Here is a 27540-nt window from a genome sequence, read left to right as displayed (position 1 = left end):
CCGTTTCATAAACAGTTGCTCATGTGCAGATTTCATTAACGTGAATTTCTATTTGTTACTGAAGGTGGTTTTCTTTTTCCAAAACTCCAGTAAATTGTTGCGTACACATGGACGTGACACGCAAAACGGTGGCCATGCATAGGTGACTTCCACTGCAATCTCGTCTTCCTGACACCTTCCAATAATATCTAACTTCCACCAACAAACCTCCCGGCCGGCTTACATTTGTCATGGTTGGTATCAAGTCTTAACAGTTGGGTGCGATACAGTTTTAAACCTGGCTGGATCTAGAAAGACGGTAATTCGGCACGGAAAAGCCGATAAAGTAAATCTTGTAAACACACTACTTTCTAACGCCACTAAAATGATTCGACACCCTTTCCTTGCAGAAATGTCTTTTAAGATTTGTTTACGAACATTTTTGTCGCCATTTTTTCTTCTTACAACGTTAAGATTATTTTCTTTTAGTTCTTTTCATATACGTAGTATTTGCTAAATAACAGATTAAACATTTATTGATGACAAAAAAAAAACAGATTAACATTTATATTGGAAAGCTCTAACACAAATAAGAAAATAAAATTAAAAATTAAAAGAAATTAATATTTTTGTTAAGTGTGTATTTTAAATAGTAAAAAAACCAATAAAAAATTTCTCAAATGCAATATTTTAAAATATTTTTGGATCACCATTTAAGATACTCATTTGATAAAATAACAGATCTTTAGAATTTTTCACTTTTCTTTAGAGCATCATTATCCGTGAAACCCACTTTTGGATTTTTTGATTTTTTTTTTCTGTTTTGTCTGATTTAAAAAAAAAATTAAAAAGGGAACCAATTGCGGGCTGCCACATGTCAGTGGAACCCGCAAAAAGTACAAAAAACCTCAACAATCGGTTCTTATTTGATGACTATTGTGACCGGTTTTAGCAAAAAAAAGAGACCCACATGCTAAGAAACCCATTTGGGATTTGCGATAATTGTGCCCTTAGTTGTATGTTATTGAGAACCTCTCTGCAAAGATCTTTTATGTTGCATATAATTTTTTTTCCTGCCTAGAAAAGTTCACCTCTCTCTACAGGATCTTATTTTATGACTTCGACATCAAACTGGCCTTATTTTATGACTTCGACATCGAATGACCACGGGATGTCACACCGGTGCCCTAGGGGTTCTTGATTTTCTGCATGTTCGTTAATTTGTGTTTCTTAAAGAAGAAGAAAAAGTAGGAAAAACATGTTTCTTTGCTCCCAAATGTCAATGCACCAGAAACAAAATATGTAAACTTCATGAGCTTGTGGAACCGACGTTGATTCAAAAAATCTGTCTAAAAGTTTGAACAAAACAACTAGAATTCTAAGAAAAAAACATATGAAGTAGAGGTTGACAGATGCTGATATCCGGAAAGTTTAGGGTATCCGGATCTCCAGATCCATCATACCCGTGATTTTAATATCTAGATCCGAGGAACTGGGTGGACGTTACCAAAACTGGTGCTGATAATTTTTCATCATTCGGCTCGAACAAGATTATCCGCGAGTACCCGGATCCGGATTCAGCTCCGTAAAGTTTTTTTTTTAAATGAAAAAGTATATTTTTAAAATTTTTAAAATTTCTAAAATTCTAAAAATAATTTATAAATTAATAATTTATACAAATTTATAAATATATATATAAGATTACAAAAATTAAAATATAATATTATAAGACTAATTTTATGTTTATATATATATCAATTATAATTATTAATAAAATTAAAAATTTAATATATTTAAAAAATCCAGATCCGGATCCTGATTTCCGGATTTAAAAATCAAGATATTTGGATCTGGATTCGACAGATCCGATATTTTACTATACATATCAGGATCCGGTACTCCGGATATTTTACTATACATATCAGGATCCGGTACTCTGAATATTTTATTTTTGGAATAGGTTCGGGTCGGATCATATCAGATCCGGATACCGGATAATAAATCTCAGCCTTAATAGTCCTAACACGAAGTCCTCTCTATCAACCAAGAATTTTCTTGGAGAACTTTGAGATAACCATAAATAAAGTTATTAATAATCAAACACTGTGTCATGTACTCAAATCAATCAGATTATCATTTAATTTTACAGTCATAATTTAACACAACGTATTTTAGGTGGTGAATGGAATAATCACGTCACTGGATCTACGGAACTGCCATAAGTCGACCGGTAGTCCATCCTCAACCGCAAAACTAAACTTTTGAACGTCGAAAGTTTTCGGCCAACTATAAACAGGCTGATCTGGACAATTGACTGATTTTGACTCATTTTCACATATTTAATCCTAACATCGAACGAGAAAGGATTTTGAAACCACAAATAATTCAATGGCACTTTTTTGACTAAAATAAATTAATGGCACTTGAGATAACTATTTTTTTAAATATAATTTGCAGACATATGTTCAAATAAAATGGCTCTTGGTGTCTCGAAAAAGAGAAAAGATTAATATTATAGAATATAAAAGGTGACACTACGGTATTTTAGATTAGATCGATGCCGCCAAAAGATTTACTAATTTATATTCTAGCTAGCCAACCTTTCAAGAAAACGAATTGACTATCGTCTACGTGATCAAATTTAACTTTTTTACTTTACAACTTAAAAATATAGTCAGTAGAAAAATATATAGTCAGTAGAAATTAACCGAATTAACAAATCAATAGCCAGCCAAACCCATGCACTTGCGTGTGTGACACTGGTCAGGCACTTGTTAAATTAATTTCTTTTATAGGTTTATTGAATCAAGTTGTTCAGAAAAATACCGATGTTTGAAACTGACCGACTCCCCCAAGTGTGTTCTACTGCTCCGCCAACTTGTCTTATTCTCCGCGAAAGCAACTTCGCAACATTATCCTAATTGACTGTTTTATTTTAATTTTAGTAGCCTAATGCTTTTAGCTATTGTCAATATTTACAAATGTCTTTTTAGTGTTATACTGTATTATTTATTTTGAAAGTGCCTCATTGTTAGCTGATTAGAGCACCTCAATTACTAACTAATATGAGAACAAGATTCTTAAAATTTATTAAAGACAAGTGTTAATTACATATTAATCAAACAGATTTACATATCATATACATTACATCTTCCTCTTTTTGTTGGATAAATCTACATATGTTGGGGATGTTAGAAAATAAACTTGGATTTTTTTTGTCACATCAGCCATGGTAAAAGTATATCATATTTTACCAAAAACATGGTTTATAATTTTTCTAATTTTTAAAATATTTTTCTGTTACGATAACTAATATAGATGGTGATAGACTTCATTTGAAAACAGATGGTTTTTGGACTAGTTTCGGTAACTTTTTTTTGTCTACATTTGATAAATATATTATTTCCCGGGAGATTTGAATATTAAACTTTATGAGTCAGAAAAATAAAAATAAACTTTCAAGGAGAAAGGAGGAGGCTTCCTTCAGTGTACCGTTGAATCCTTTGACACTGCAAGTCAAATCGGATCTCCAAATGGCTTTTGTCTCAAGAGATCTAGTCGATGTTTTTTCGGTCAATATACGGGCTAGGATACACTTGCGGTCAAGATTCATGCGAAAATGAAATCATTATCCTTCGAATCGTTTAAAATTACCATTAAACTAATTAATTGGCAATATCTTTTTCTTGGAAAACCAAAGAAAATTTTCATTGAGTAGACCAAAAATTTAAATTAGATAATAGTAATAACTAGGCCTGGGCATTTCGAGTATCGGTTCGGTTCGGTTCGGGTATTTCGGGTTTTGGGTAGTTCGGATATGGGCTAGAGGATCCATTTAGTACTTGACATATTTTCGGTTCGGTTCGGTTCAGATAGTTTTGGGTTCGGTTCGGTTCGGATAGTAAATGTAGGAACCGAAAAATATCTGGAAAAAGTTTGGTTTTCATTTGGATCTGGTTCGGGTAGTTCGGATAATTTGGATAAAATATCGGTTATTTAGGGTAAAATATCAAATAATTAGGATGATTTAGATAAAATATTTGGATATTTCGAATTACTTTGGATATTTCGGATAAAACTATCTGGATAGTTTCAGATACTTCCGGGTAGTTTGGATATTTTATAATAATTTAGTTATCCTCAACTATTTTCAGATACTTTTAATAGAATTTTAAATTAAAAATATATATTTAGTGATGTTATATGTATATATAATTAATATTTTTATACATTCGGGTACCCGTTCGGTTCTCGGTTCGGTTCCGGTTTGGTTCGGTTATTTCGGATATAAAAATATAGGAACCGTTCGGGTATTTGAGGGTATTAGTCCGGTTCCGGTTTTGGGTATTTCGGTTCGGTTCCGGTTCGGTTCTTCGGTTCCGGTTATTTTGCCCGGACCTAGTAATAACATTTTAAAATAGTAAGAAAATAACTACTCTTTGTGTGACTAATAATCCATTATAAGTAATAATTGTAGTAGCTGATTGTTTGAACATAGATGTTCAAATATACCATAGTCTATCAAATATACGCATACGTATATATAAACGATTTTAACAGACATATTTTAAGAGTTTATTTCATTAGGAATTGTAAGAAAGACTACAAAAATCATGTATAACCAATATTAAAGAAATAATTTATTTTATAGAAGCAAAGTTTGTTCTAATTGACCCTCACCTACTTAGTTGAAACGAACTTTCAACAAGTATTTCCGGTTCTTTATGAAAGCTTTGCAATTTTCTACTACGTCCACACGTGTATCCCATTCTTGTTCTCCTTTTTATTGTTAATTCAATAACATTTCTTACTTTCTTAAACAAAGCACTATCGCTAGCACAACTTGTAGAATACATGTAAACAAAACACACACAAATGTATTTCCATACATGTGCTTGCAAATTTTATTGTCATGGAGCCTAATATTTATTATTTTAATAAGAAATCCCTCGTCCTGGTTAATACAAATCCCTCTATGGATAAAAAAGGCATAAATGAGAAAAGCAATATAGGGAAGGCAAAGCTAAACAACTAAAAACATTAGAAAACAAAAACTTCAAACCTAAACCTTTTTCATTTTATAAAATTAAAAAACCACGGCAAAAAAATAAAAAACAAACAAGCAAAGAAAAGTATTTCAACTTGGCTGGCTTCTTGTGTAGTCTATATATATTCGCCTTAAACCCTTTCTTAAAACCCAAAAGCTTCACAATCTTTCTCTCCTCCTCTGCCTCTCTTCCTCAATATGACATCAAGAACATTCACAAGACTTCCTAATCTCATTAACGTTCTTCTCCTGCTTTCTCTCGTTTTCTCAGGTGATTTAATTTTTGTATCATAATTTTTTCTCAAACATTAGTTTGTTCTTATCCCAATTTTACTAATTTTTTTTGTAACCTCTAGGATTTTTAATGTGTTTAATATAAAGAAGGTGTTGCATGGCATTATTTTCTAAAATTCTGATTCTTTGATTGGATATAATTGCAGGGAATATACTACAAAGTGTAACGTCTCTTGGCATCAACTACGGACAAGTCGGGAACAATTTGCCTTCACCGGATAAAGTTATTAACCTCTTGAGATCTCTAAGGATCACCAAAACAAGAATCTACGATACTAATCCTCAAATTCTAAGTGCCTTTGCAAATTCAAACATAGAGATCATCGTCACCATCGAAAATCAAGTTTTAACGTTGTTACAAGATCCTCAACAAGCTCTCCAATGGGTGGATTCTCACATCAAACCATATATCCCGGCCACAAGGATCACCGGAATCATGGTCGGAAACGAGCTTTTCACCGACGAAGACTCTAGTTTAATCGGGTAATTAATAATCATTGAATCTCAAATCTAATTTTTAAACTAGTTAGTAAAGTTTGGTCAATTAGAACCATCACATTAGAAAATAACTAATATTTACTATTTATCAAAACTCCACTTCAATTTGAATAATGTTAAGCAACTAAAACACGTAAAAGGTAAAAAACTCTTGATTAAATAGAACAACTAATCACAAACTAACGTATATTCACACTGAATTTTATATAACAATTGAAATTACTTTTCAATAATGCTAACTTTGATTTCATTTTTTTTTTTGCAATAGATACATGATGCCGGCGATGATAAACATCCACAAAGCCTTGGTCCAATTAGGTTTAGACAGATACGTTCAAGTCTCCTCTCCAAGCTCCCTCGCCGTCCTTGCCGAATCTTATCCTCCATCAGCCGGAAGTTTCAAGCCGGAGGTTTCCTCCGTGATGCAACAACTTCTTCAATTTTTAGAAGCCACGAGATCTCCCTTTTGGATCAATGCTTACCCTTACTTTGCCTACAAAGACAACCCCGACAAAATCCCCATCGACTACGTCCTATTCAACCGTAACGTCGGCATGACCGATCCCAACACAAAGCTACATTACGACAACATGATGTATGCTCAAGTAGACGCGCTTGCTTTCGCTGCTGCGAAACTAGGGTACCGTAACATAGAAGTTAGGGTTGCCGAAACAGGGTGGCCATCAAAGGGAGACGCTGGAGAGGTTGGAGCGTCTCCTGCGAATGCTGCCACGTATAATAGGAATCTTATGATGAGACAATTCGCCGGAGAAGGCACTCCGGCTAGACGAAATTCGAGGCTAGATGTTTATATATTTGCCTTGTTCAATGAAGATATGAAACCTGGTCCTACTTCTGAGAAGAACTATGGGATATTTCGACCCGATGGATCATTGGCTTACAATTTGGGATTCTCTACGATGTCTACGACGACAGCAAATTCAGAATCTGTCACTTATTCATCCTCTGCCACTAAGGTACAAATTAATGTATATTATATGGTTTGTTTTGTTCACAATGATTATAAATTTGTAATAATAACGAGTTCTCTGTTTTCTGTTCTTACAGGCAGTGAATAGGGCCACGACGACCTTGGAGTGTTGGACAATTTTGATATTGGCGATGATTCAAGTTGTAATATCAAGACTATTTTAGAGAGAAATCTATTGAGAATATATATAATAATTTGAATTGGTTAGGAGATATCTATGTAAACAATTTAATTATTTAAGTTCGATAAAAATAATTTCATATTCGATTCAATATTCTAATCCGTAAACATGTAAATTGGTCATATGGATATCGATAAATTAATTAATAGTCAATAAACTAAAACAGTTTATTGCTCAAGAAAAATCTTATATTGGCGGCTTGTCGCACATGAAAAGCTTTGTGTTACTTTGACCCTTGGGCTTTGAATCCACAAACACGAGCGGTTTGGAATCAAACACATATTGTCTCTAATTCAAGATATAGACGTAAGATAGTTTTAACGTTTGATTAATTATGTTATTACAACAATCAAAAAATATTATATAGACGATTTTATAGCCGACAATTCTATGAAAAATATTAAATAGAATACATGTCTGACTGCATAACTCCAAGTCGTCATGTCCTATGAAATCCATGTCTGATAGTACGTTCTGCACCATGCTGAAGATCTGCATAATTTGAATTTTTTTGGGTTTGAACCCAAACCTCTTGGTATAGAAGTATTAATGAATCTTTAATCGATGGACTATGGAGATATCCACAAAAGACATAACATAGCTAGTTAATCAACTTCTACAGTATATGATTGGATATTTTAAATACTCCTTAACTATTTATAACTTAGAAGTAGAATGCAAATCTATGCATTGGAGTGGACGGTACGTAAAATTGAAACTGAAGCTAAGAAAAAAGCCATGAAACAAGAGCTTATGCTCACGATGCAAATTCACATGCTTATTTTCCAGTTCTATCGGCTTAATATACTCTCTTGTTATTGCCGCAAAACGATGCGTTTTACCTTGAAAAAACAGAGGCAAATATGCTATTTCTCTCCATCCGTATAAATGGGTATCATCGTTACCGACCTTTTAAATTTAAGAGAAAATTATTAGAATGTATAAAAAAAGTTGGTTTATTACTAGAGTGTTAAACATCTTTTGAAAATTACTAGAATGTTTAGATACCCATAGTAAATGACTGTAAAGACATTTGGTTAGTTTTTTTAATTGAAATTATTTTTAAATACTAAATCCACATCACTAATTAAATATACATATCAGCAGAATAGAAAGCAAACCGTCTATTCTCCATCATAACTACAAACTCCGTAAAAAAAACTAACTAAGAACATTGTCTTTGTCGTCTCGAAGAAGGAACCGTCGAAGAAGGAACCGCGAGGATACTCCCACTCTCCGTCATCGACATTGTCTGTGTTTATTTTCTCTTCCTCGAACTAACTCTCTGTCGTGATACTTTGTTTTCTCCGTTATCGTCGTACCCGAAATCGTCGTCTTCAATCGTTTGTACGAAATCGTCTTCGCCACCGTCTTCGCCGCATTCTTATCTATGAGTTCGTCTTTTCCGGTAGGATATCGCGATGTTATATATTATATTTTCTTGCGACTGAGATATTGTTATGTTGCGGCTGTGATATGGTTTTGTTGAGGGTTTTGTTGCGTCTGAGTTAGGGTTTTGTTGCGACTGAGTTAGGGTTATGTTATGGCTGAGTTATCGCTGTGTCGTGACTAAGTTAATGTTACGTTGTGGCTGAGTTACTTTTATGTTGTGGCTGAGTTATTCAAACATTTTGTGGCTGAGTTATTGTTATAGTACGAATGTGTTATTGTTATCTTGTGGCTGATTTATTGTTGGGTTATATGATCAGATGGATTACCCTCCAAGACTTTACCCTGAAGGGTCTTCTAACCTGGAAAAAAAAGATATTAATCACAATTTCCGTCTAGGAAATTTCCCCCACATTAGAGAAACAATTGAACTTGATGTGTGGAAAGAACTGGTGAACTCTCCCATTGGAGTAGTTGCTAGGCTAGCTGGACGCGAAAGCATATGGTCTGGTAGGACCGTACACTATCTACTATGTAGACAGCTGCGAGTACATAAGAAGGAGATATGGTGTCTCGTGGTTGATGAGGCTATCAGGTTTAGCTTGCTCGAGTTTGGTGAGATCACTAAGTTAAACACAGATCCATTGCCAACAGAAAGTTTTGAACCTGATCAATACAAAGAGTTTTGGGAGGAGTTGAAGGTGCTGCTTGGGATGGGACCCAAGTTAGATGAACTGAAGGAAGCATTAGCGTTCTGTCCGCTTTGGAGTTTTGAAAAGTGTAAGTGGTTGGGGCTGCTACTTCTTCAAGCCATGGGAGTCTATTGTTTGCATCACAATTCAAGGATACCTTTTGAAAGTGCAATAAGGGTATTCGACGATGAAGCCATTAGGTCGTATCCATGGGGTCGGACTGCATACAAAGTTCTCATTGACTCTATTAAAATGTTGGCTCCAGAAGGAGGGTCATACACAATAAGCGGCATGACCGTCGCGTTATTGATTTGGACGTATGAATCCGTCGCCTGCTTCGGTGAGAAATTTGAGAGGGTGGTGAATAATGAAGATGTTTCGCTTTTGCGATGGGGTGGAAAGCGTACACGTGCAAGTTTTGATAACTTGTTGGTTGCCGAAATCAAAGAGCATGGCGAGGTAAGGTTTAACGCTGAGTTTTTAGTTTTTTTATGGCTGATTTATTATATTTGATGGCTGATTTATTATATTTGATGGTTGAGTTATGTGTTATTTTGGTGGCTGAGTTTAATTATAACCTGGTGTTGCAGGTGCGTGTGAGGAGAATGGTTTTGAAGGACTCAATTGAAGAGATGTTTCCTAAATGGTCGGGTGAACCTGACGACCCACAACTCGTCAGCTTGATAACAGACATACATGCAGGTAGATTTGTGAAAGGTTTCTTGGAAGTGCAGGGGAATACGCAGGGTAATGCGCAGGGGAAGGGGAATGAGAAGAAGAAGAAAATGAAGGGTGGAGTTTCGTCAGAAGCTGAGCTACCCACTAAGAAGCAGAAAAAAATTAAGACACAGAATGAGTCTGAAGCTGCTGCAGCGGGAAAGGGTTTTAGCGAGAAGGAAGGTAGCAAAGATTTGGAGTTGGAGAACAAAGCGACTCTGACGACCATTGTGGGTACTCTGGATAATATTTCCAGAAAATTTGATCAGTTTGACTCACGGTTGGAAGCTTACGAGTTAGACCGTAACAGACCATTAATGGACCAAAAGACCATTGATGACAGGGTGAAAGCTTTACTGGAGGAGCATCTGAAATTTCTAGGAGTTGGGAAAATTCCCGAAAACAATGATAACCCCTCTCCACCATCAGCAGATAAATCTTTATCGTTGGCATCAGCGCGGGTTCAAACGCAGCAGAACTCTGTCAATAGTCCAGCGTTAGCTGCGACTCCTGGTAAGGTTTTTGGACCGAAAAAGAATTTGGCGAAGGAGCTTGATAAGGAATCAGGGGTGAAAAGGACTTTGGCTGAGGAGTTTGGTAGTGTCGCTAAAGCTACTGATCATGATAGTCAACATCTTGATTTCGTAGTAATTTCTCTTGTAAAGGCTACTAAGGATGATAAGGATGCTAAGGTTCCAGCCTATGGACGCGGCTGCAGGGGCAAGCGTACTGTTAAGGATGAGGATGCCGCTGATAAGAAAAAAGCAGAGCAGGTAGATGCTGCGTTGAAGAGGAAGGAGAAGGCTGAGGCTAAGAAAAAAGAGGCTCAGACTAAGAAAAAAGAGGCTCAGACATCCAAAAAAGAGGCTGAGTTAAAGAAGAAACAAGAGGCTGAGCTAAAGAAGCAAAAACAGGCTGAGTCAAAGAAGAAAAATGTGACTCCACCGCGTGCCGGTGTACAAAAACCTGGAGAGGATAATGTATTTGCTGATGTGACTGACGAAGTTGTTGGGGAAGAGAACGAATTTGCTGACATCGAGAGATCTGAAGTGGTTGAATCTGCCGTAATTAAGAAATATCGGAAGAAAAGTGTTCAGTTTTCTCCAAAAGGGTTTTCAATGACGGCAGTTTCTTCACCAGCAGTTTTTCTGTACGTAGGAGAGAATGGAACGACGTGCATGAGGAAGAATGTTACTCCTTCGTCAGTAATATATGACCCTCTAGCGCCTGTTGATCTGGTGCTATTCGAAAAACTGATGCAACACATTAAGGGAATTCCACCCAAACCACCAGCACCAGCAGATAAACCAGCAGTCCTCTCAGCTGATCATGAGGGTGACTTCTACAGCATACTCATCCATGAAAGACCGTGGCCGGAAAAGGAATATGGATGGGTGTTTGATAATGTAAGTCTTTAGTGCGGCTGAGTTATATATTAATTTTATTATATTGCGGCTGAATTATATATTTGATTACGGCTGACTTACATATTCTTTTAGTACGGCTGAGTTATATATTATATTACGGCTGACTTAAATATTCTTTTATTATATCACGGCTGACTTGTTAATATTTTTTGTGTAGCATGTCGTTGCGTATATGAACGTCCTCATTAAAAGGTCCATGCGAAATCCCACTCCATTAGGGTCTAAGCGGATTGCCTTCATTGACGTTTGGTGGCAAAGTTTTTTGATTCACGATTTCACTCAGTTCAAGATAAAACCTTGTATGTTCATGTTCAAAGGCAATGGTTATGAAGATATGTTAAAGGGTAAGCTTCCCGATCACTGTCCAACAAACTTGAAGTGGTATGAAGATGTGGATCACTTGTACGGATGTCTTCAAACCGGCGGAAATCACTGGGTTGCGTATCATGTGGATCTGAAGAAAGAGAAGATTGATTGCTACGATCCAATCTTTGGAGAGGCAACACCCGAAAGTGAGCAGAGAATTCTAAATTCATTTAAACCGCTGACGCACATGATTCCGTATATGTTGAATGATCATATTCCTGCCAATATCCGAGCCCCTAGTAAGAAGAAGTTCTCATTCAGAAGGAGGAGCAAAAGATACACTCCACAAAACACCCAGATTGGCGATTGTGGGGTGTATTCGTGGAAGTTTGTGGAGTGTCTAACGCTTGGTGTAATGTTTGATGGGATAAACTATAAAAATATTCAAGGTTTACGGATGAAGATGGCAGCAGATATCCTCGATGAAGGAGGAAATACTGTGATGAGCAATTTGCTGGCTAATTGAACATGTGTTTGTTATTTTGTACTTGACTTATGTTGTTGTTTTGTACTTGACTTATGTTATTTTGTACTTTATTAAGTATTTGACTCACTCTTATCGTTTTTATAACCCAGCCGTGTCGTATATGTGTAACACAGCCTTACCTCAAACATACCCTAAAATCAAAAAATGTTTATATAACTCATTCGTATCGATTAGTATAACTCAGGCTTACCTCAAACATACCCTAGAATCAAAAAAATTAAATGTTTATACTTTAAAATGTTAAATTGAAACTCCAATTATAAATTTGAAATGAATATATAATCAACTGAATGTGTCTTCTTTATTGAATTTACGAATTTAGAATCAGTCATGATCTTGAGGTATATGTTGTCTTACAATTACTCATAAACTTAACTGATAGATATAAGGTGTGAGCATACTTCAAAACTCATAAACTATTATTGTGTTATTTATTTTGAATTTGTGTTTTTTATAATAATTCTTGCACCATAAATCTAAATCCCAAACCTTAAAACCCAAAAAAGCAAACCTACACCCTAAATAAGCAACCCTAAACCCTAAACCCCAATTATTAAGTCAGCCGTAAATGTTAAAGTAACTCAGCCGTAAAGTGCAACTTAATTTTGACGTTTGGCGGGAAAAAGATAACTGATTATTGGGAAATTATAACTCGAGACGTTCTGTACCTCTCTATATATTGTCTCCTCTCTTTCACATTTCTCTCTCTAGAAAAAATCTAAACAATATCTCTCTATCCACATCAAAAGTTATGCTGATTGTTCCTGGTTATTTAACGATGTTAGAGGACAGTGTCAATGCGATGCTAAGCTCTGCAAATCGTGAAAACCTCACTCTTCTATACCCTGGTCCGGGTGAATTGCTTGACACAACCAGTACTATCTGGTTCAAATTTTTAAGTGATCTCACCCTCGTCATCCCGTCGATTCTTACAGAAGGATGGGTTCATGATTGGCCGACATACCGAGCCATTCCCGATCATTTTAAGGAACGCTGGTTTCTTCAACTCGCTGTAAGAACAGTTTGTCCATTTAAAATGACATCATAACGTTGCTGAGCTATTTTTATTTTGGGTTCTCAACAGTTTTGTAATCTTTTTTGTTGTAGCGCAAAAACACGTGGGATCGAAGGCATAATTCGACAGTTTGGATACATTTTGATCTTGTGGCCAGAACACTTATTTCGTTGCCAGATGCGCCATTTGAAGAGAACTTGGGCAAACTGAGGCGTCAATCCTCCGTGGATGTTAACAAGAGTTTTGCGTGATCTCGTCCACATGTTTGAAGAGTTTGATCCTGACAATTTTGGTTTCTGAAAGTGATGCCTTGTCTGTATTTTGAACCTGGTAATTTTGGTTCCTGAATGTAAACATGTCGATTCATATTTCTTTTATATTAAGTATTATAACTCAGTCATAATGTAAATATAATTCAGTCGTATCTGTTAGAATAACTCAGCCATAACTTATAAGATAACTAAGCTGTGAATATTAACTCAGAGACAACTTTAAGTTAACTCAGCCAAAACGGATAAGGTAACTCATTTTTGAATGTTAATTAAACAAAATAATTCAGCCATATTAAACATAAACCCAACATTAAAGTAACAATAACTCCGCCGTAATTAAACATAATGATTGGACTGAGTTGTCGATTAATTATGGCGCGTGTGGAAAATACGGCTCAAACCTAATATAGAGGCTAATTATTAAGAGTTTGAAATGCACGGCTGCCACACATGTGTCGAGGGATTTACAATATCAAGAGATATTTAAATATTATATACTTAATACTTAAAAAGGAAAAAAGTAAACGTCGCCGTTTCATCATGTCGTCTTCTTACTTACCTTAATTCTATTTAATTCTATTTTGTTTCTGAAATTGTTTTGAGAATCAAAATGTCTTGTTCATCCTGCGTTTCAAGAAATTCTTACAGGCGACGTTTGAATGCGGAAAGAGGAACGTCGAAACAATGTTGGTGTGGTGAACCCTGTTACATTTCTACATCTGGAACCGCTACAAATCCACGAAGATTGTACTATTGCTGCGGAAAAGAATATAATAAGGTTCGTTTTGGTTGTTATTTCGCATGTTCTGTAACGTAATACTTAGATCTAGTTATATTGGTGAAAACAGAGACATTTATTCAAATGGGCGGATGAGTGTTTGGTGGAAGAGGTTGAGGATATTAAGTCACTGATAAGTGGCATGAACAAAGACATCTCGGAATTCAGACTTAACGTTGCTCGATTGGAGAAAGAGATTGAAGTAATGAAGACGAAGTCTGAGGGAAAAGGAGAAGAATGTATGAGTCAGGGTCGGTGTTTGAGGAATGTGGCTGTTTGTGGGGTTGGAATGTTGTTACTTTGCTACTACTACTTCTTTGTTTAGTAATGTTTTGTACATATAAGTCAACCTATGTTTTATGTAACTCAGACTTAACGTATTAAAGTAACTCAGCCGTGAAGTAAACTAATGATAACTCCCCATCAATTAAACATAAACCCAGCTGTGAATGTTAATATAACTCAGTCTCAACTTAGATTATCACTTACCCACTATCATTATTAATGGGACGTTTCCACTTGCTTGATTGGACTGAGTTGTCGATTAATGGTGGCATGTGTGGAAAATATCGAGGTCTTTATAATATCAAGACGATTTATACTTTAACTCCGCCAACGATATGAGAATATCGAGGCTAATTATTACTCCTTCCATTCGTTTTTAATTGACGTTTTACATGTCTGCCCGTAAATTAAGAAATCTGATGCAATACCGATTTTAACCTATTTTCATTAGTGTTTAATGCTAATATGACTTCATATTATGTGACCAAAACTCAGCCTAATTAAACTAATGATAATTCAGCCGTAATTAAACATAAACCGAGTCATAATTCAACTCTAAATCAGCCAAAAGAAACTATAAATAACCCGTCATAAAACAATAACTCAGCCATAATTAATAACGCTGTTAATAACTCTGCATGATGTTTGTTGATGTTTGCATGATGTGTGTGCTTGAAAACAATAACTCAGCCGTCATAAAACAGTAATGCAGCCGTAATTAAACTATAACTCAGTTTAAAAACAATAACTAAGCCTTCGTTATATTAATTTGTTGTCAGACATACATAATGGCATAGCAAAGAACATAAAATAGATAAAATTCCGATAGATTTTACATCTTCACCACTTCCTTGTGTCTCTAATAAGGCTTATCGGTTCAAAATTATGTAAGAACATGCCAATCTCTTTGGTCCATAAACAGCGCTCACACATGTTGTCATCCTTAGTCACATCAATGTGCCACAAGCAGAGACATTATCGCTCCACATGTGTTGCACATTGGCAACTGTAGAATGACGGAAGATAAGCTGAAATGAAAATGACCCTATGTTGGCGGAACTCGTCAGAATGCCACACACCCCATCCCCACTTCACAGATCGCACTAGTTTCCCTATCCTCTGAACTGATTCTCTTGGAATACCAGCAAAATACTGCCCATCACACCAAAAGATTGCTCGAGTCATTGCGTGTGTATACACAACATCCTCATATCCTGCATCTGCTGCACGCTTCATGAGAGAAATCCCTTCTTCTTTAAGGCCGAATGAGAAGAACAACTGTACACCCTTTATATAAAGTGTGCTTGGATTTCCCTCAGTGTAGCAAGATTTCAACAACGAAGAAGGCATATTGAGTTCCCAGGGAACATATAACACATCGTAAAAATGGTATACACCACGCCGCTCTGCTAACGCCTTCATCGACTTGGACGATGCTTTGAGGCCATAGAGATCTTGGAAGGAGTTACGGGCCACACGTTCAACCACCAACGCCTGTTTCTTCAGACAATTCAAGAAGAGGAAAATATTCCATTTACTGTGAAATTGATTTAGAGAGAGAGAGAAATTGTGTAAAAAATAGAGAGTTAAACATATAATTGTTTGAGAATTGCCTTATTTATTGACAGTAAAACGGTTTTCATATCGCGACGTTTCTTATTTTTGGCGGAAAGTTATTCCATAATCCAGACGTAATACAAATTTATTCAATAAATCAACCGTTTATTGACTTCGCGACGTTTCTTATTTTAGGCGGGAATTATAACAATTGCGTTTGAAAACAAAAACTCAGCTGTAATACAAATTCATTCAATAAATCAGCTGTTATTGACATCGCGACATTTCTTATTTTGGGCGGAAATTATAACAATTGCGTTTGAAAACAAAAACCCAGCCGTAATACAAATTCATTCAAATCCCTAATCCAGCCGTAATACATAAACTTTCAACAAAAATCCAGCCGTTATACAAAAACATGAAAATCCATAATCCAGCCGTAATACCAAAAACCCAGTCGTAATACAAAAACATGAAAATCTCTACAACATTTGCTTACATCGGACAAGTTTTCGCATTATGTCTACTCTGTCTACATCGAAAACATGTGTGTTCTTTCCTAGGACGTTTGTTTTGAAATGCAACTTCTAAAGCAGATTTCATCCTATTTTTCTTAGGTCTTCCTGGTTGTTGACGAATATACGGGGCAAGCACGATTAGTTAGCCACGATTTCTGGAACAGGTTGCGCTGAGTCAGCCGGCATGACCGATTCAGCGTATGCACTCACCAAATATGCGCTGTTATAGTAAGGACTGCACGGGGATATACGACAAACATTGTTGTACTTCGCAGCTGCGATTGCGTGTACACATGGTAATTTCTCGCGTTCGAAACGCCGACATGTGCACTTTCGCTCTACCAAATTAACAATATTCAAATACTCGCCAGAAGATCCATATTTAACTTCAGTGTGATGATCATCGATCCTTTGTACCGTCAAATATCTGGCGGCAGTTACACGACCCTATGAAGAAAAATAGAATAAATGTGAAACAACTGACTTATTACATATAAAGGATGACTTAGGAACTATAATGGCTGACTTATGTTTACTGTTACGACTGACTTACATGTAGTAGTTTTTCCACACCACGCGTAAGCCTGGTTGGCTGCGATCTGGCATCCTCTCTCCGTTCAGCAAACCATCTGGTCATCATAACCCATATCGATTCTAATATTCGAACAATGTTAAGACCTCTAGCATTAGACAATGCTCTGTTCATTGATTCCGCTATGTTCGTAGTTATCAAATTATACCTCTCGCCCGGGAAATGAACACGCGTCCACAGTCGAACATTAGCTCTTTGGAGGTAGCCGTGGAGTGCAGGATTAACCGCTTCAATCTCCTCGAAAATTACATTAAAGTCAGACATCCTAAAACATCTCGCCGCTTTCTTCACCAGATGAAATACATCTTTTCCTTTGTACCGTCCCAATATGTTCTTATATAAATGGTAGGTGCATATTCCCCGAGCAGCTAATGGATACACATTTCTAATTGCTTTCCCTATCGAGTTATGCCTATCCGAGATTATCGCAAGACCCTCGTCGTCAGGAATCAAAAGTTTTAATTGCATTAAAAACCAATGCAACGAATCATTATTTTCAGTATCAACCACTGCGAAGGCTATTGAAAAAATCTGAAAGTTACCATCCTGAGCTAGTGCTGTAAGTAGCGTCCCTTTGTATTTACCATTAAGAAACGTACCGTTGACAACAACAACTTTGTGCATGAAAGGAAACCCATTTACGCTCGCACCAAATGCAAGAAACACATACATGAATCTTCCAAGCTCATCGATTTGAAGACGCGTAACTGTACTCGGATTTTCCCTTCTTATCATGTATAAGTAAGAAGGCAAGCTTTCAAACCCACACTCAGGTGTTCCCTCATCGATTTCCCTTGCAAATTTCAGCGTCCGGTGTGATTTCCAATAATCCATCTGTTCACATGAAATAACGATACACATAACTCGGCCACATCATAAAATTAAGACAGCCACAACGTAAAAATAACTCAACCCTAGCTTTATTATAACCCAGCCGCATTGTATTAATATGCCAGCCGCTACGTTTCATATTACTCAGCAATATCATTAACATAACTCAGCCGCATCAAAGTAATTAACTTTACACCAAACTACTCAGTGATATCTATTCCGACACACGTATGGCGAACGGCCGGACCAACGTCACCGAGAAAGTTCTTGTACAACTCTCCCAAAATATCCGGTATTGCTTGTCGAGATCGATTAGAACGCTCAGTGCAAGAACACGTATGATTCGAATCTTAAATATGAACATAAAACGCCGGGGATTCCCCTTGGGTAGAAGCACAAACTCTCCAAAGACATCCATCAACCCAACACTTAACAACATATGATGTCGGGGTTGATGTTTCTACATCAAAATCAAATCGATACCTCACTGTAAGAAGTTTCAGTCGTCTCTCCAAATCGTCTTTACTCTCGTATCGTTGCCCTACCGCAAGGTCTATCGACGACATCTCCAACTGTAGAACCTCCAGATTCCCTTTAGGTCCGCTCATCGAGAAGTTCTGATATCTCTTCTTGGCAGGTAGCGTTGGTGAATCTTCGTCTTCTGTAAGAGACTCACCGTATGAGCTGAAGTTATCATCTTCAGATGACGCACCGTCCGAGTCGTCGAACATATCAAATCGGCTTTCAAATTCATCATCTTCTTCGTTTTCTTTGCCTATTTCATCTTCTCTGACTACGTCGTGTATTTCTCCTTCCAAATTACTAGAGCAGTCATTTACATTGTCCTCTTGTTCCTTCTCAAAACTGCAACCATCGCAACTCCTATTGTAGTTTTTGTCTCTGGACTGAACTTCTGAAGCTTCTACTTCTGAGCTGTCATTCTCGTTACTCTTTTCTCTTGCTCTGTCATCCTTGTTCTCCGTAATCTCCACACACAGACGTAGTTGTTCGATTTTCTTTAGGCTTAGAAAACCTTGCAATTGTCGAGTATTGGACACGTAAACTGGTGGAGTGTCGTGCGACATTGTTTTCAATGCTTTATTCGAGAACATGTAGCTAAGCTGAATATGATCCCTCAAATCATTCAATCCGTAATCATCGAGAATAGACTTTGCAAAATCTTCATGTGTTTTTTTCTCATCTAAATGAGGAACTCTACACCCTCTTCTGTCGACGTTGAATACATATATGTTTTTCTTAATCCAGTTACTGGAAACAATAACTATCTGATCCATAACCAACTGAGAAAGATGAAAACGATAGATAAATAACATGCAGAAGAACATGAACAGTCTCATAAACCAAGTTGTAAATTTCGTTAGTTAGTGATGACATGGCAAATCCGAGTTGATGACATGGCGGATTCCTTGCTTGTATCTTGGATTTTTTTACAAAACTCAGCCAAGAAGTTAGCATTATCTCAGCCTTAAGTAACAATTACTCAGCCGTCTCGCATTTAAATAACTCAGTCGTCTCGTATTTAAATAACACTGCCAATTATCGATAACTCAGTCATTATGAAATTAAAACTCAGCCGTAATTGTAGAGAACCCAACCATAAACAAAAATCAGCCGTAATTAAAAGACAACCCAGCCATAATATAAAACATAACCCAGCCATAATAATGTCATAGCAAAGGACATTAAAAAAAGATAAGATTCAATACAATACATCTTCACCACTCCCTTGTGTCCTAATCACGCTCATCGGTTCAAACTCACGGAAGAAGAGCCCCACCTCTTTGATCCAGAAACAGCGGTACACATTTTGTCACCCTTACTGTTTTCAATGAATCACAAGACCCAATCTCGCTCCAAAACAGGAAGACATTGGCAACTATAGAACGAAGGAACAATGGTTGAAATGAACTCGTCCCTCTTTGCCCGAAACTCGTCATCGTGAAGAGAACCCCATGCCCATTTTAGAGATCGAACTAGTTTCCCAATCCTGTCAACTGATTCCCTTGTAAAACGAGCAAAATACTCCTCATCACCCCAAAAATGTTTTATAGTCATTGCGTATATATACATAGCACGCTCATATCCTTCATCCACTGCAAGCTTCATGAAAGAAAGTCCTTCTTCCTGAAGGTTAAATGTGAAGAAAAACTGTACACCCTTCATATAAAGTGTGCTTGGATTTCTCTCCGCGTAGCAAGTTTTCAACAACTCATCAGGCATATTGAGTCCACAGGGAACGTATAATACATCGTAAAAATGGCATACACTACGCCGATCTGCTAACGCCTTCATCAACTTGCACGATGCTCTGAGGCCATAGAGATCTTGGAAGGAGTTACCGGCCACACGTTCAACCACTAACGCCTGAATCTCTTCAGGCCATTCAAGAATCGGAAAATAATCCATTAATGTAACGTTAATATAACTAAGCAATGATGGTTGATATAACTCAGCTATGTTGGTTAATATAACATCGAGGCCTTCATAGAGATCGAGACGGTAATACTTTATTATTTAACTCAGAATATAACTCAGCCGTTAATATTAATGGGACAGCTGAGTGTGGAAAATACGGCAAAAGTGTGGAAAATACGGATTAGAACTAATATTGAGGCCTTTATAATACTTTAGTATTTAAAAACTGATTTAACATTCACGGTAATACTTTTCTATAATATTAAACGTCCATTATAATAATGGGACGTTTCATCTTACTTGATTTGACCGTGTTGATAATTAATTATGGCACTTCAGAAGTGTGGAAAATACGGCTCAGAACTAATATCGAGACCTTTATAACATTGAGACGATAATACTTTATTATTTTCAAAGTTTGATAAGACTTTGCATTAACGATAACTCAGACATAAATTAACGATAACTCAGCCGTAAATTAAACGATAGCTCCAACATAATTAAATGATAATTCAGCCGTAAATTAACGATAACTCAGCCGTAAATTAATGATAACTCAGCCGTAAATTAAACGATAACTCCAACATAATTAAATGATAATTAAAATACTACATTTTTATTTATCCCAACAACAACTAATACATCTAACACTTCACCCTAAGACACTCGATAAGTGCTACGATCTCACTTATGTCGTTCTTCATATCAGCTAAGTCTGCTTTTATGTCGGCCAAATCTTGCTCCATCGTCGCCAGTTTGTTTGCCACAACTACAAACTCTTCATCATGTGCTTCATCAAGCCATTTGAAAACATGGTTTTCACCCGAAATTTCTCCACAACGATAAAACCTTCTTCCCGGATTCCTTGCGGTATTTTACTTTAACACAACAGTAGCAGCTCCACAGTCGCACCACCTTGGGATTCCACGCCCTAGATCCATCGAATTCTACTTCACAACAAACAAAAATGATTGAAACTATACCAAGGCGAAACACACAAAATGTTCAAGTAAAAAAAATAGTATATGATCTCGGATTTGACGAAAGAGACTTACAGTTAATCCTCTCTTCTGAAGAGCCCTAATTTTCAAATTTGGGGGTTTTTTGGAATGAGCCTCGCGATTTTAACTTATGTAAGCTAACATGTCGACGTTTTCTCTTTAAATGAAACGAAGCGTTTTGTTTTAACGGAGAAACGTGAACTGTTGACGACAAAGGTTACGGAGGGGGGAAAACATCAACAGACATAAAGATATCTCAGACTTAATTAAACGATAACTCATCCGCAGATATAAATTCACGATAACTCAGACATAATTAAATAATAATTCAGCCGAAAAACTTCTGCTTCTGAGCTAAAACTGAAACTTCTGCTTCTGAGCTAAAACTGAAAACCGTTTTACTCGTCTCTCTCTTGCTCTGTCATTCCGATTCATTTCTGGGTCCTTGTTATCCGTAAACTGGTGGAGCGTCGTGCGCAATTGTTTTCTGATGCCTCAATTCATTCAATCTGTAATCATCGAGTACACACTTTGCGAATTCTTCATGTTTTGTTTTCTCATCTAAATGAAGAACTCTACACCCTCTACTGTCGGCGTTGAATACATATCTGTTTTTCTTAATCCAGTTACCAGAAAACAATAATTACCGGATCCATTAGATCTCTGAGAAAGATGAAGAATAACATGAAGAAGATATATATATATATATATATATATATATATATATATATAAAGAAGATGAAGAAAGAGATGAACACACACAAACCTAGTTGTAAAGTATTTCGTTAGCGGTGACATGGCAAATCCGAGTTGATGACATGGCAGATGACATGGAAAATCAGTTAATCAGCCGACAAACGAATATATAACTCAGCCTACGTAAATCAGCCCTCGTGTACAATGTAAGTCAGCCGAACCGTGGATACTATTTCAGTAATTAATCTTTTGATCCGAAATCTGCCGTAATTAGGATGAAAAACCATAAATCAGCTGTATCGTCACATAAATCAGCCGTCAAACGAATGCTATTCTAGTAATTAATCTTTCGCTAATAAGTCAGCCGTAAACAAGCTGAGTTTAATATTAATTCATCCTATTACGGCTGATTAAATATAAACTCAGCCGTAACAACATCCAATTAGTCAGCCGTAAATTAAATAACTCAGCCAGTCGATATTCATTAACTCATCCGTGGAAACATAACTCAGCCGTGTCTTAACTACAACTCAGCCGAATATTCCAGCAATCAAACTGCCGATGTATAAGTTAGCCGTAACTTGTGTATGTAAGTCAGCCGTTATCCCATAAATCAACCACATTTCTGTGAATCAGGCGTACCGGGCGGCTGACTTATGTTCTTAAATCAGCTTTTTCATCTTAAGTCGGCCGTGTTTATTAATTCAGCCGACACGTAGCAATAAATCAGCCGTAACGACGTATGAAGTGATTTACGGCTGACTTAATGAAAACACGGAACCAAATTCCTACGTGGCGCCGTGTTTTTGCTTACATGGCAGCGAAAAATAATGGCATTCTTGTAAATACGTTTTTTCTGATAACGTAAAAAAAGGCACTTGGTATTTAAAAAATGTCAGTAATAAAAAAAAGATATGTATGGTTCTAGTCAATTGTCATAAAATATTGTATATTTGAGTAAACTTTCCTAAATTTAATTCTCAGAATAAAATTGCTTAGCCGCACGTACGATAAAATAAATGTTGTTTAAATAAACTATTTACAGCTGGTTAAAGCTCTATTCTATGCTACGTACTATATTTTCTAATTAAGCAAAACTAGATTAACATAAATGCAATGACAAAAAGAAAATATATATACGAATTACTTTTATACATTGGACAGTGAAAACAATGCATCGATCATTACGAATATCTCTCATTCAAAGGTAAAAATTACAAAAGTGGAAGAACAAAATCGTATCTCGTACGGTGATTAAAGAATCTTGAAGTCCGATTTGTGGAGAACTCTAAGGTTGTGTAGAAAGATCGCAGAAGAGAGTGGTAGCGGAATTAGGGTTCTGGTTATGGCAAGGAGATGAACCGGAAGGAGGTACGAATCCTTTGGGAAGCATAGCAGAGAAAGTATCCGGTCGGACCGGACGGTTAAAACCGTTACTGTTTTTCTTGGTCATCATCTTGAAGTAGTTGGCACGGTGACGAAGACCACGGCGACGAATACTATGGCGGTAGTAGTAGTAGTGGTGGTTGTAACGAAGACGACGGTGCTTATCACGTTGCCGCGGGTTCAAGATAAACGGCGTCATTTTCTTGATGTAGACGAGTTGGTGCGGTGATTCGTCGCCGTCGAGATAGGGTTCTGTCTTTTGTGTAGATACTCTTGTTTGTTGATTCGATGATGATGCTGATGGAGCGATAAGGAAGATGAGAGTGAGAATGAGAGAGAAGATGAAGCTTTTGAGGAGGTTGTGTTTCATCAAAACATCCATTGCGACTGAGGGGGAGAGAGTAGGGCTTTTGGTTTGATAGAGAGAGTAAAGATGAAACAAAAGGATGTGAGCGAGGCAATTATCAATTTATAATAGATCTTGATATAAACTATATAATTTTGATAATTTTGAAAATTACTTGGGCCTATAGTTGTGATCAGGCCCATTAATCTCTAGGTTCGGCCATCGAAACTTTGTGGCTTTTTCATTTGATTTGATGTAGTGTATACAAATTTTTCAAATAGTTTTTGATTTGAGAGAATCTAGAGTCTTGTTTATCAAGTCTCTGATGGATTAAGATGCCAATTCTTTTGTTCTCTAGATTATTCTTCGATGATCTAATTTTTATATAAAATTGGATTACAAAATTACATCAGTGATATACATATACTCTCTCCATCTTTACGGAAAGGCTAACATTGATAACACAAGAAGTCACGTCACAAGTTTATGCTTTCAAGCTCATTGTTGTAAAAATACAAATGATCACCATCTCTAATGACATTTACATCATCAATCTCAGCGTTTTCCGCACTGGTGACCATTGTAAAGCTTCTCTCTCCAAATTTTTCACCTACATAATTTAGCAGCTTTATTTAGTTAATATTAGGAACTCGTTTATGGAGAGGTCTTTGTGTTCTTCTCACATTCACTTGTTTATTAGAACATTAACAGTTGAATTGCATACCTGCAAGTCTCATAAGCTCTTCCATGAAAGCAGGTAAGATTATGAGCTTCGACAAATCTTTCCCCTGTGACTTCAAGTGGATGGTAACTCTCCTATCTTCCGGCTTAGCAGCTTCTTGTTTACTGAATTTGCAATATGGATATGTTTCCGGTGAAGGAAACTTAAATGAAGTGAGATCTGCATGAGAGCAACTCTTCCCATTAACATCTTTGTTTGCTTTTTCCCCTTCTTCTATCTCAATCCTATGTTCTTGAGTTCTTCTGGTTGACTCCAAATCAATACTCTCTGAATCATTTATTTGTAAGTATTTGTGCCCCTTTCCTTGACCACTGGCGTTTCCTTCTCCTCTCTTTGGACCACCACCAAGCCACTCCTGGAGGAGGAAGTCTGGTTGGTTGTTTGCATCATCAATTGCTATTGACTGTTGCCCTCTAAGTTTCTGAAAATTTCATCATGATAAAATGAGTTCAATATTGTGTGAAAACACCTAACATAAACTCAGCTTCTATTAGTTTCATCTTTGGTTACTTACCATGAAAAGGTTGTTCATTATGATGCGTCCATCTTCAATATGAGCTCTCATAGCACTCATGAGAGATTTTTTGCTTATCCGTAGTATTTGAGATAGTTCTGTTGTCCTAACGGTGAAAGGCTGTGGTGTAGAGCATAAAACACCAATCTCTCCAAATGCATCTCCAACTACTGCTTTGTCTTGTACCTACATGAATGTAACGATTCTGGTTAGTCTTACTTATTTGATCATAAAAAGATTCTTTGTGGTTAAATATTTTGTCCACGTACCTGATTTTCACCGTCAATGTAAGCAGTAAAATCCTGCATAATAACCACCAGAGAGAGAGAGAGTAAAAGATGTTAGAAGGTAACTTAAACTTTTCTTTATGTTTCAAACTAAAGTTACTCACCACGGCTCCTGAGACTAGAATGTAAAGCTCAGTAGGAGCTTCGTTCTGTAGAATCACATCTTCTCTGGGTGGGAAGTACTCAGCATCAATATCTGAAACCTTGGTCGGAAAAGGTAAACAGAGTTGGTAACTTTATGGGACAAAAGATTCTTGCAAGAAAATGGACAAGAAAAGAGTTTTCAGATGAGTGTTTTACCAACTGAAAGAGGAAGTTGCGAGAAACTCCTTCAAAGAGGTACACTTTCTGAAGGATATGGATGAATAGATAGTTTGCAATGCTTGACCGAATCGCTTTAGGCAGACCATTCAAAGTCTCCTGCTGTTTAAGACCCTCTGTCTTGAACTTCAAGCAAATGTGTGATAACATCTGGTCTTGTATGTTTGGTGGGAGTTGGTTTCTTGATGCAAACTCCGAAGCAGCTCTAACAGTATCTCTCTGTTGAATCATCTTTTCTTATTAGTTTTAACTGAACAGATGACGCAAATTCGAAAGAAAGTGAGTGAAACTTACAAAGGTTCTGGTGCGGCTAGTCCAGTGAACAACTAGGTTGGTCATGTTACCAATCAGGTAAGATGTGAATCCCAAGTTGAAGAGCATGTAAAAGACATCAAACAACATTTCTCTTGGATTCTCAGCATGTAAGTCTCCATATCCTGTTGTTGTTAAAGTTGTAATTGACCAGTAGAGAGCGGTCACATATCTGCTCCAAAGGCTTGCCTCCTTGAAATTTGGGTACACAGCTCCTATCCATGTTTTTCTTGGATCAGGATATTGTTCTGCAATGAGGTAGTTGAAGCATCCAGCACAATGTACTGCGAAAAGTGTGACCTAATATAGACAAGTATACGTTATTAGTTTCTTGTTACAGAAGAAATGAACAGAGCTTTCCTCTGTTTTTTGAGACTTACCGAGATGAGCTTTGTGCAACGCGTCCAGAAGTAGTTGAAGCGGATGTCTTTCTCAAGCCTGAAGCAAAGGAACAATGAGGGAGAGAGAGAGAGAGAATAAGAACATGAAATTACAAATGGTTTGCTTATGTTTTAGTATTGAAAATGAACCTTGCAAAGAGGGAGCTAACTCGTCTTAGACGCCAGAGCCTGAGCATGCTAAGAACTCTGAATCCTATTTCACTTCCATTGTAGTTGAATAGGAGACTCAGTGACTGGAACGGAGCTGTGGAGCAGACATCAAAGGCAAACCAAGTAGAAAGGTACCTGAAAAATATATGAGAATATAAGCTTTCACATATATATAGAGGTTTTTATCCATTTATAGGCAATTAGTTTAGTTAACAAATAAATGAAACGTCTGCTTACTTTTAAACACACAAAACCTTACTAGTCTTGTGTAGATTTTCTCACCTTATAGCTATTTTCTTAGGATTGTCGACTAGAAGATAAGAGTGGCTGTCTAGATACGCAACGAAGAAGGTGAGAACAATATCAATAGCAAAGAAGCCATTGACAATGTTGTCTACTATGAATAGTGCGTCTTTCTTGTAGGTGATGAATGCAAACTCAAAAGGACAAATCCAAGCCGAGTAAATGACAAGGATGACCAGCCACATCTCCCATGCCCTGAATCAAACGTTAAGCTATAGTTCTAGAAGACAAGAAAACAAAGATATATATACACATAAGAAGTGTGTCTAAAGATGATAAAACACCTGAAACGTGGATCAAAAGGAGAGATTATGTGTTTGCGAAGCTTGGTTGATTGGTTAATTCTTGCTCCAAGAGATGGCAAGAGATCAGCAGAGAGGAAACTGCTGTGTTTTCTTGCGTCCATATTGTATCCTTCGACGCAGAATCTTTCAAAGAAGTTTCTAGTGCAAGAGATTGACATATTCTTTGTTTTGAAGTTTTGAGGGTTTTCTCTTCAGCAAGGTAGTTATAAATATAGTGAGGAAACTTGTGACAAGTATCACAAGCTAACGAACTTTTTTTTTTCTCTCTCTCTCTCTCACGTTGGTTCTGACCTTTACTACATCAACTTGACCTGACCCATGTCTTTAACGTTTTCTGAAAAAGAGATTAGAAAAACGAATTTTTATTTTCTAGGGAAAGGTGGTTTAACTACTTTACACAGACTCAGTGCACCATTATTGCTGC

General features: G+C 36.8%; 4 protein-coding genes and 1 long non-coding RNA gene across 5 annotated transcripts; 3 read left to right on the top strand and 2 right to left on the bottom strand.

Moving 5' to 3' along the window:
• Positions 1–5151: 5151 nt before the first annotated feature.
• Positions 5152–7083, top strand: LOC106374340 (glucan endo-1,3-beta-glucosidase 14). Its single transcript, XM_013814391.3, has 4 exons — positions 5152–5297; positions 5467–5803; positions 6087–6795; positions 6887–7083. The coding sequence occupies exons 1-4, from the start codon at positions 5225–5227 to the stop codon at positions 6971–6973; spliced, it is 1206 nt and encodes a 401-aa protein (XP_013669845.2). The 5' UTR covers positions 5152–5224; the 3' UTR covers positions 6974–7083.
• Positions 7084–8699: 1616 nt separating this feature from the next.
• Positions 8700–12047, top strand: LOC125579769. The gene is made up of 4 exons (XM_048743611.1): positions 8700–9530; positions 9662–10654; positions 10703–11194; positions 11373–12047. The coding sequence occupies exons 1-4, from the start codon at positions 8700–8702 to the stop codon at positions 12045–12047; spliced, it is 2991 nt and encodes a 996-aa protein (XP_048599568.1).
• Positions 12048–16631: 4584 nt separating this feature from the next.
• On the bottom strand, positions 16632–17919 carry LOC125579768. Its single transcript, XM_048743610.1, has 2 exons — positions 17047–17919; positions 16632–16940 (listed from the first exon to the last, which is right to left on the bottom strand). Exons 1-2 carry the CDS (start codon positions 17917–17919, stop codon positions 16632–16634), a joined length of 1182 nt encoding a protein of 393 aa, XP_048599567.1.
• Positions 17920–23154: 5235 nt separating this feature from the next.
• LOC106375196 lies at positions 23155–23905 on the bottom strand. The gene has a single exon (XM_013815060.3). The coding sequence runs from the start codon at positions 23815–23817 to the stop codon at positions 23338–23340; it is 480 nt and encodes a 159-aa protein (XP_013670514.2). The 5' UTR covers positions 23818–23905; the 3' UTR covers positions 23155–23337.
• A 318-nt stretch (positions 23906–24223) lies between these two features.
• On the top strand, positions 24224–27282 carry LOC125580643. Its single transcript, XR_007318379.1, has 3 exons — positions 24224–24363; positions 24539–26639; positions 26810–27282. It is a non-coding gene; the product is annotated as an uncharacterized LOC125580643 (long non-coding RNA).
• The last annotated feature ends 258 nt before the right edge of the window (positions 27283–27540 follow it).

Source organism: Brassica napus, chromosome C1 (assembly GCF_020379485.1).
Source record: "Brassica napus cultivar Da-Ae chromosome C1, Da-Ae, whole genome shotgun sequence".
NCBI lineage: Eukaryota > Viridiplantae > Streptophyta > Magnoliopsida > Brassicales > Brassicaceae > Brassica > Brassica napus.
This window is presented reverse-complemented; position numbering and strand designations above follow the sequence as displayed.

Bases quoted from the DNA above. Each gene is read 5' to 3' on its own strand.
- LOC125579768 (XM_048743610.1), bottom strand. From the start codon at position 17,919: ATGGATTATTGGAAATCACACCGGACGCTGAAATTTGCAAGGGAAATC. The intron at 16,941-17,046 runs GTAAGTCAGTCG...TTTTCTTCATAG, and splicing joins GTGTGGAAAAACTACTACAT to GGTCGTGTAACTGCCGCCAG.
- LOC106374340 (XM_013814391.3), top strand. From the start codon at position 5,225: ATGACATCAAGAACATTCACAAGACTTCCTAATCTCATTAACGTTCTT. The intron at 5,298-5,466 runs GTGATTTAATTT...ATATAATTGCAG, and splicing joins GCTTTCTCTCGTTTTCTCAG to GGAATATACTACAAAGTGTA. The intron at 5,804-6,086 runs GTAATTAATAAT...TTTTTGCAATAG, and splicing joins GAAGACTCTAGTTTAATCGG to ATACATGATGCCGGCGATGA.
- LOC125579769 (XM_048743611.1), top strand. From the start codon at position 8,700: ATGGATTACCCTCCAAGACTTTACCCTGAAGGGTCTTCTAACCTGGAA. The intron at 9,531-9,661 runs GTAAGGTTTAAC...CTGGTGTTGCAG, and splicing joins AAATCAAAGAGCATGGCGAG to GTGCGTGTGAGGAGAATGGT. The intron at 10,655-10,702 runs GCTGAGTTAAAG...AAGCAAAAACAG, and splicing joins CTCAGACATCCAAAAAAGAG to GCTGAGTCAAAGAAGAAAAA.
- LOC106375196 (XM_013815060.3), bottom strand. From the start codon at position 23,817: ATGGATGTTTTGATGAAACACAACCTCCTCAAAAGCTTCATCTTCTCT.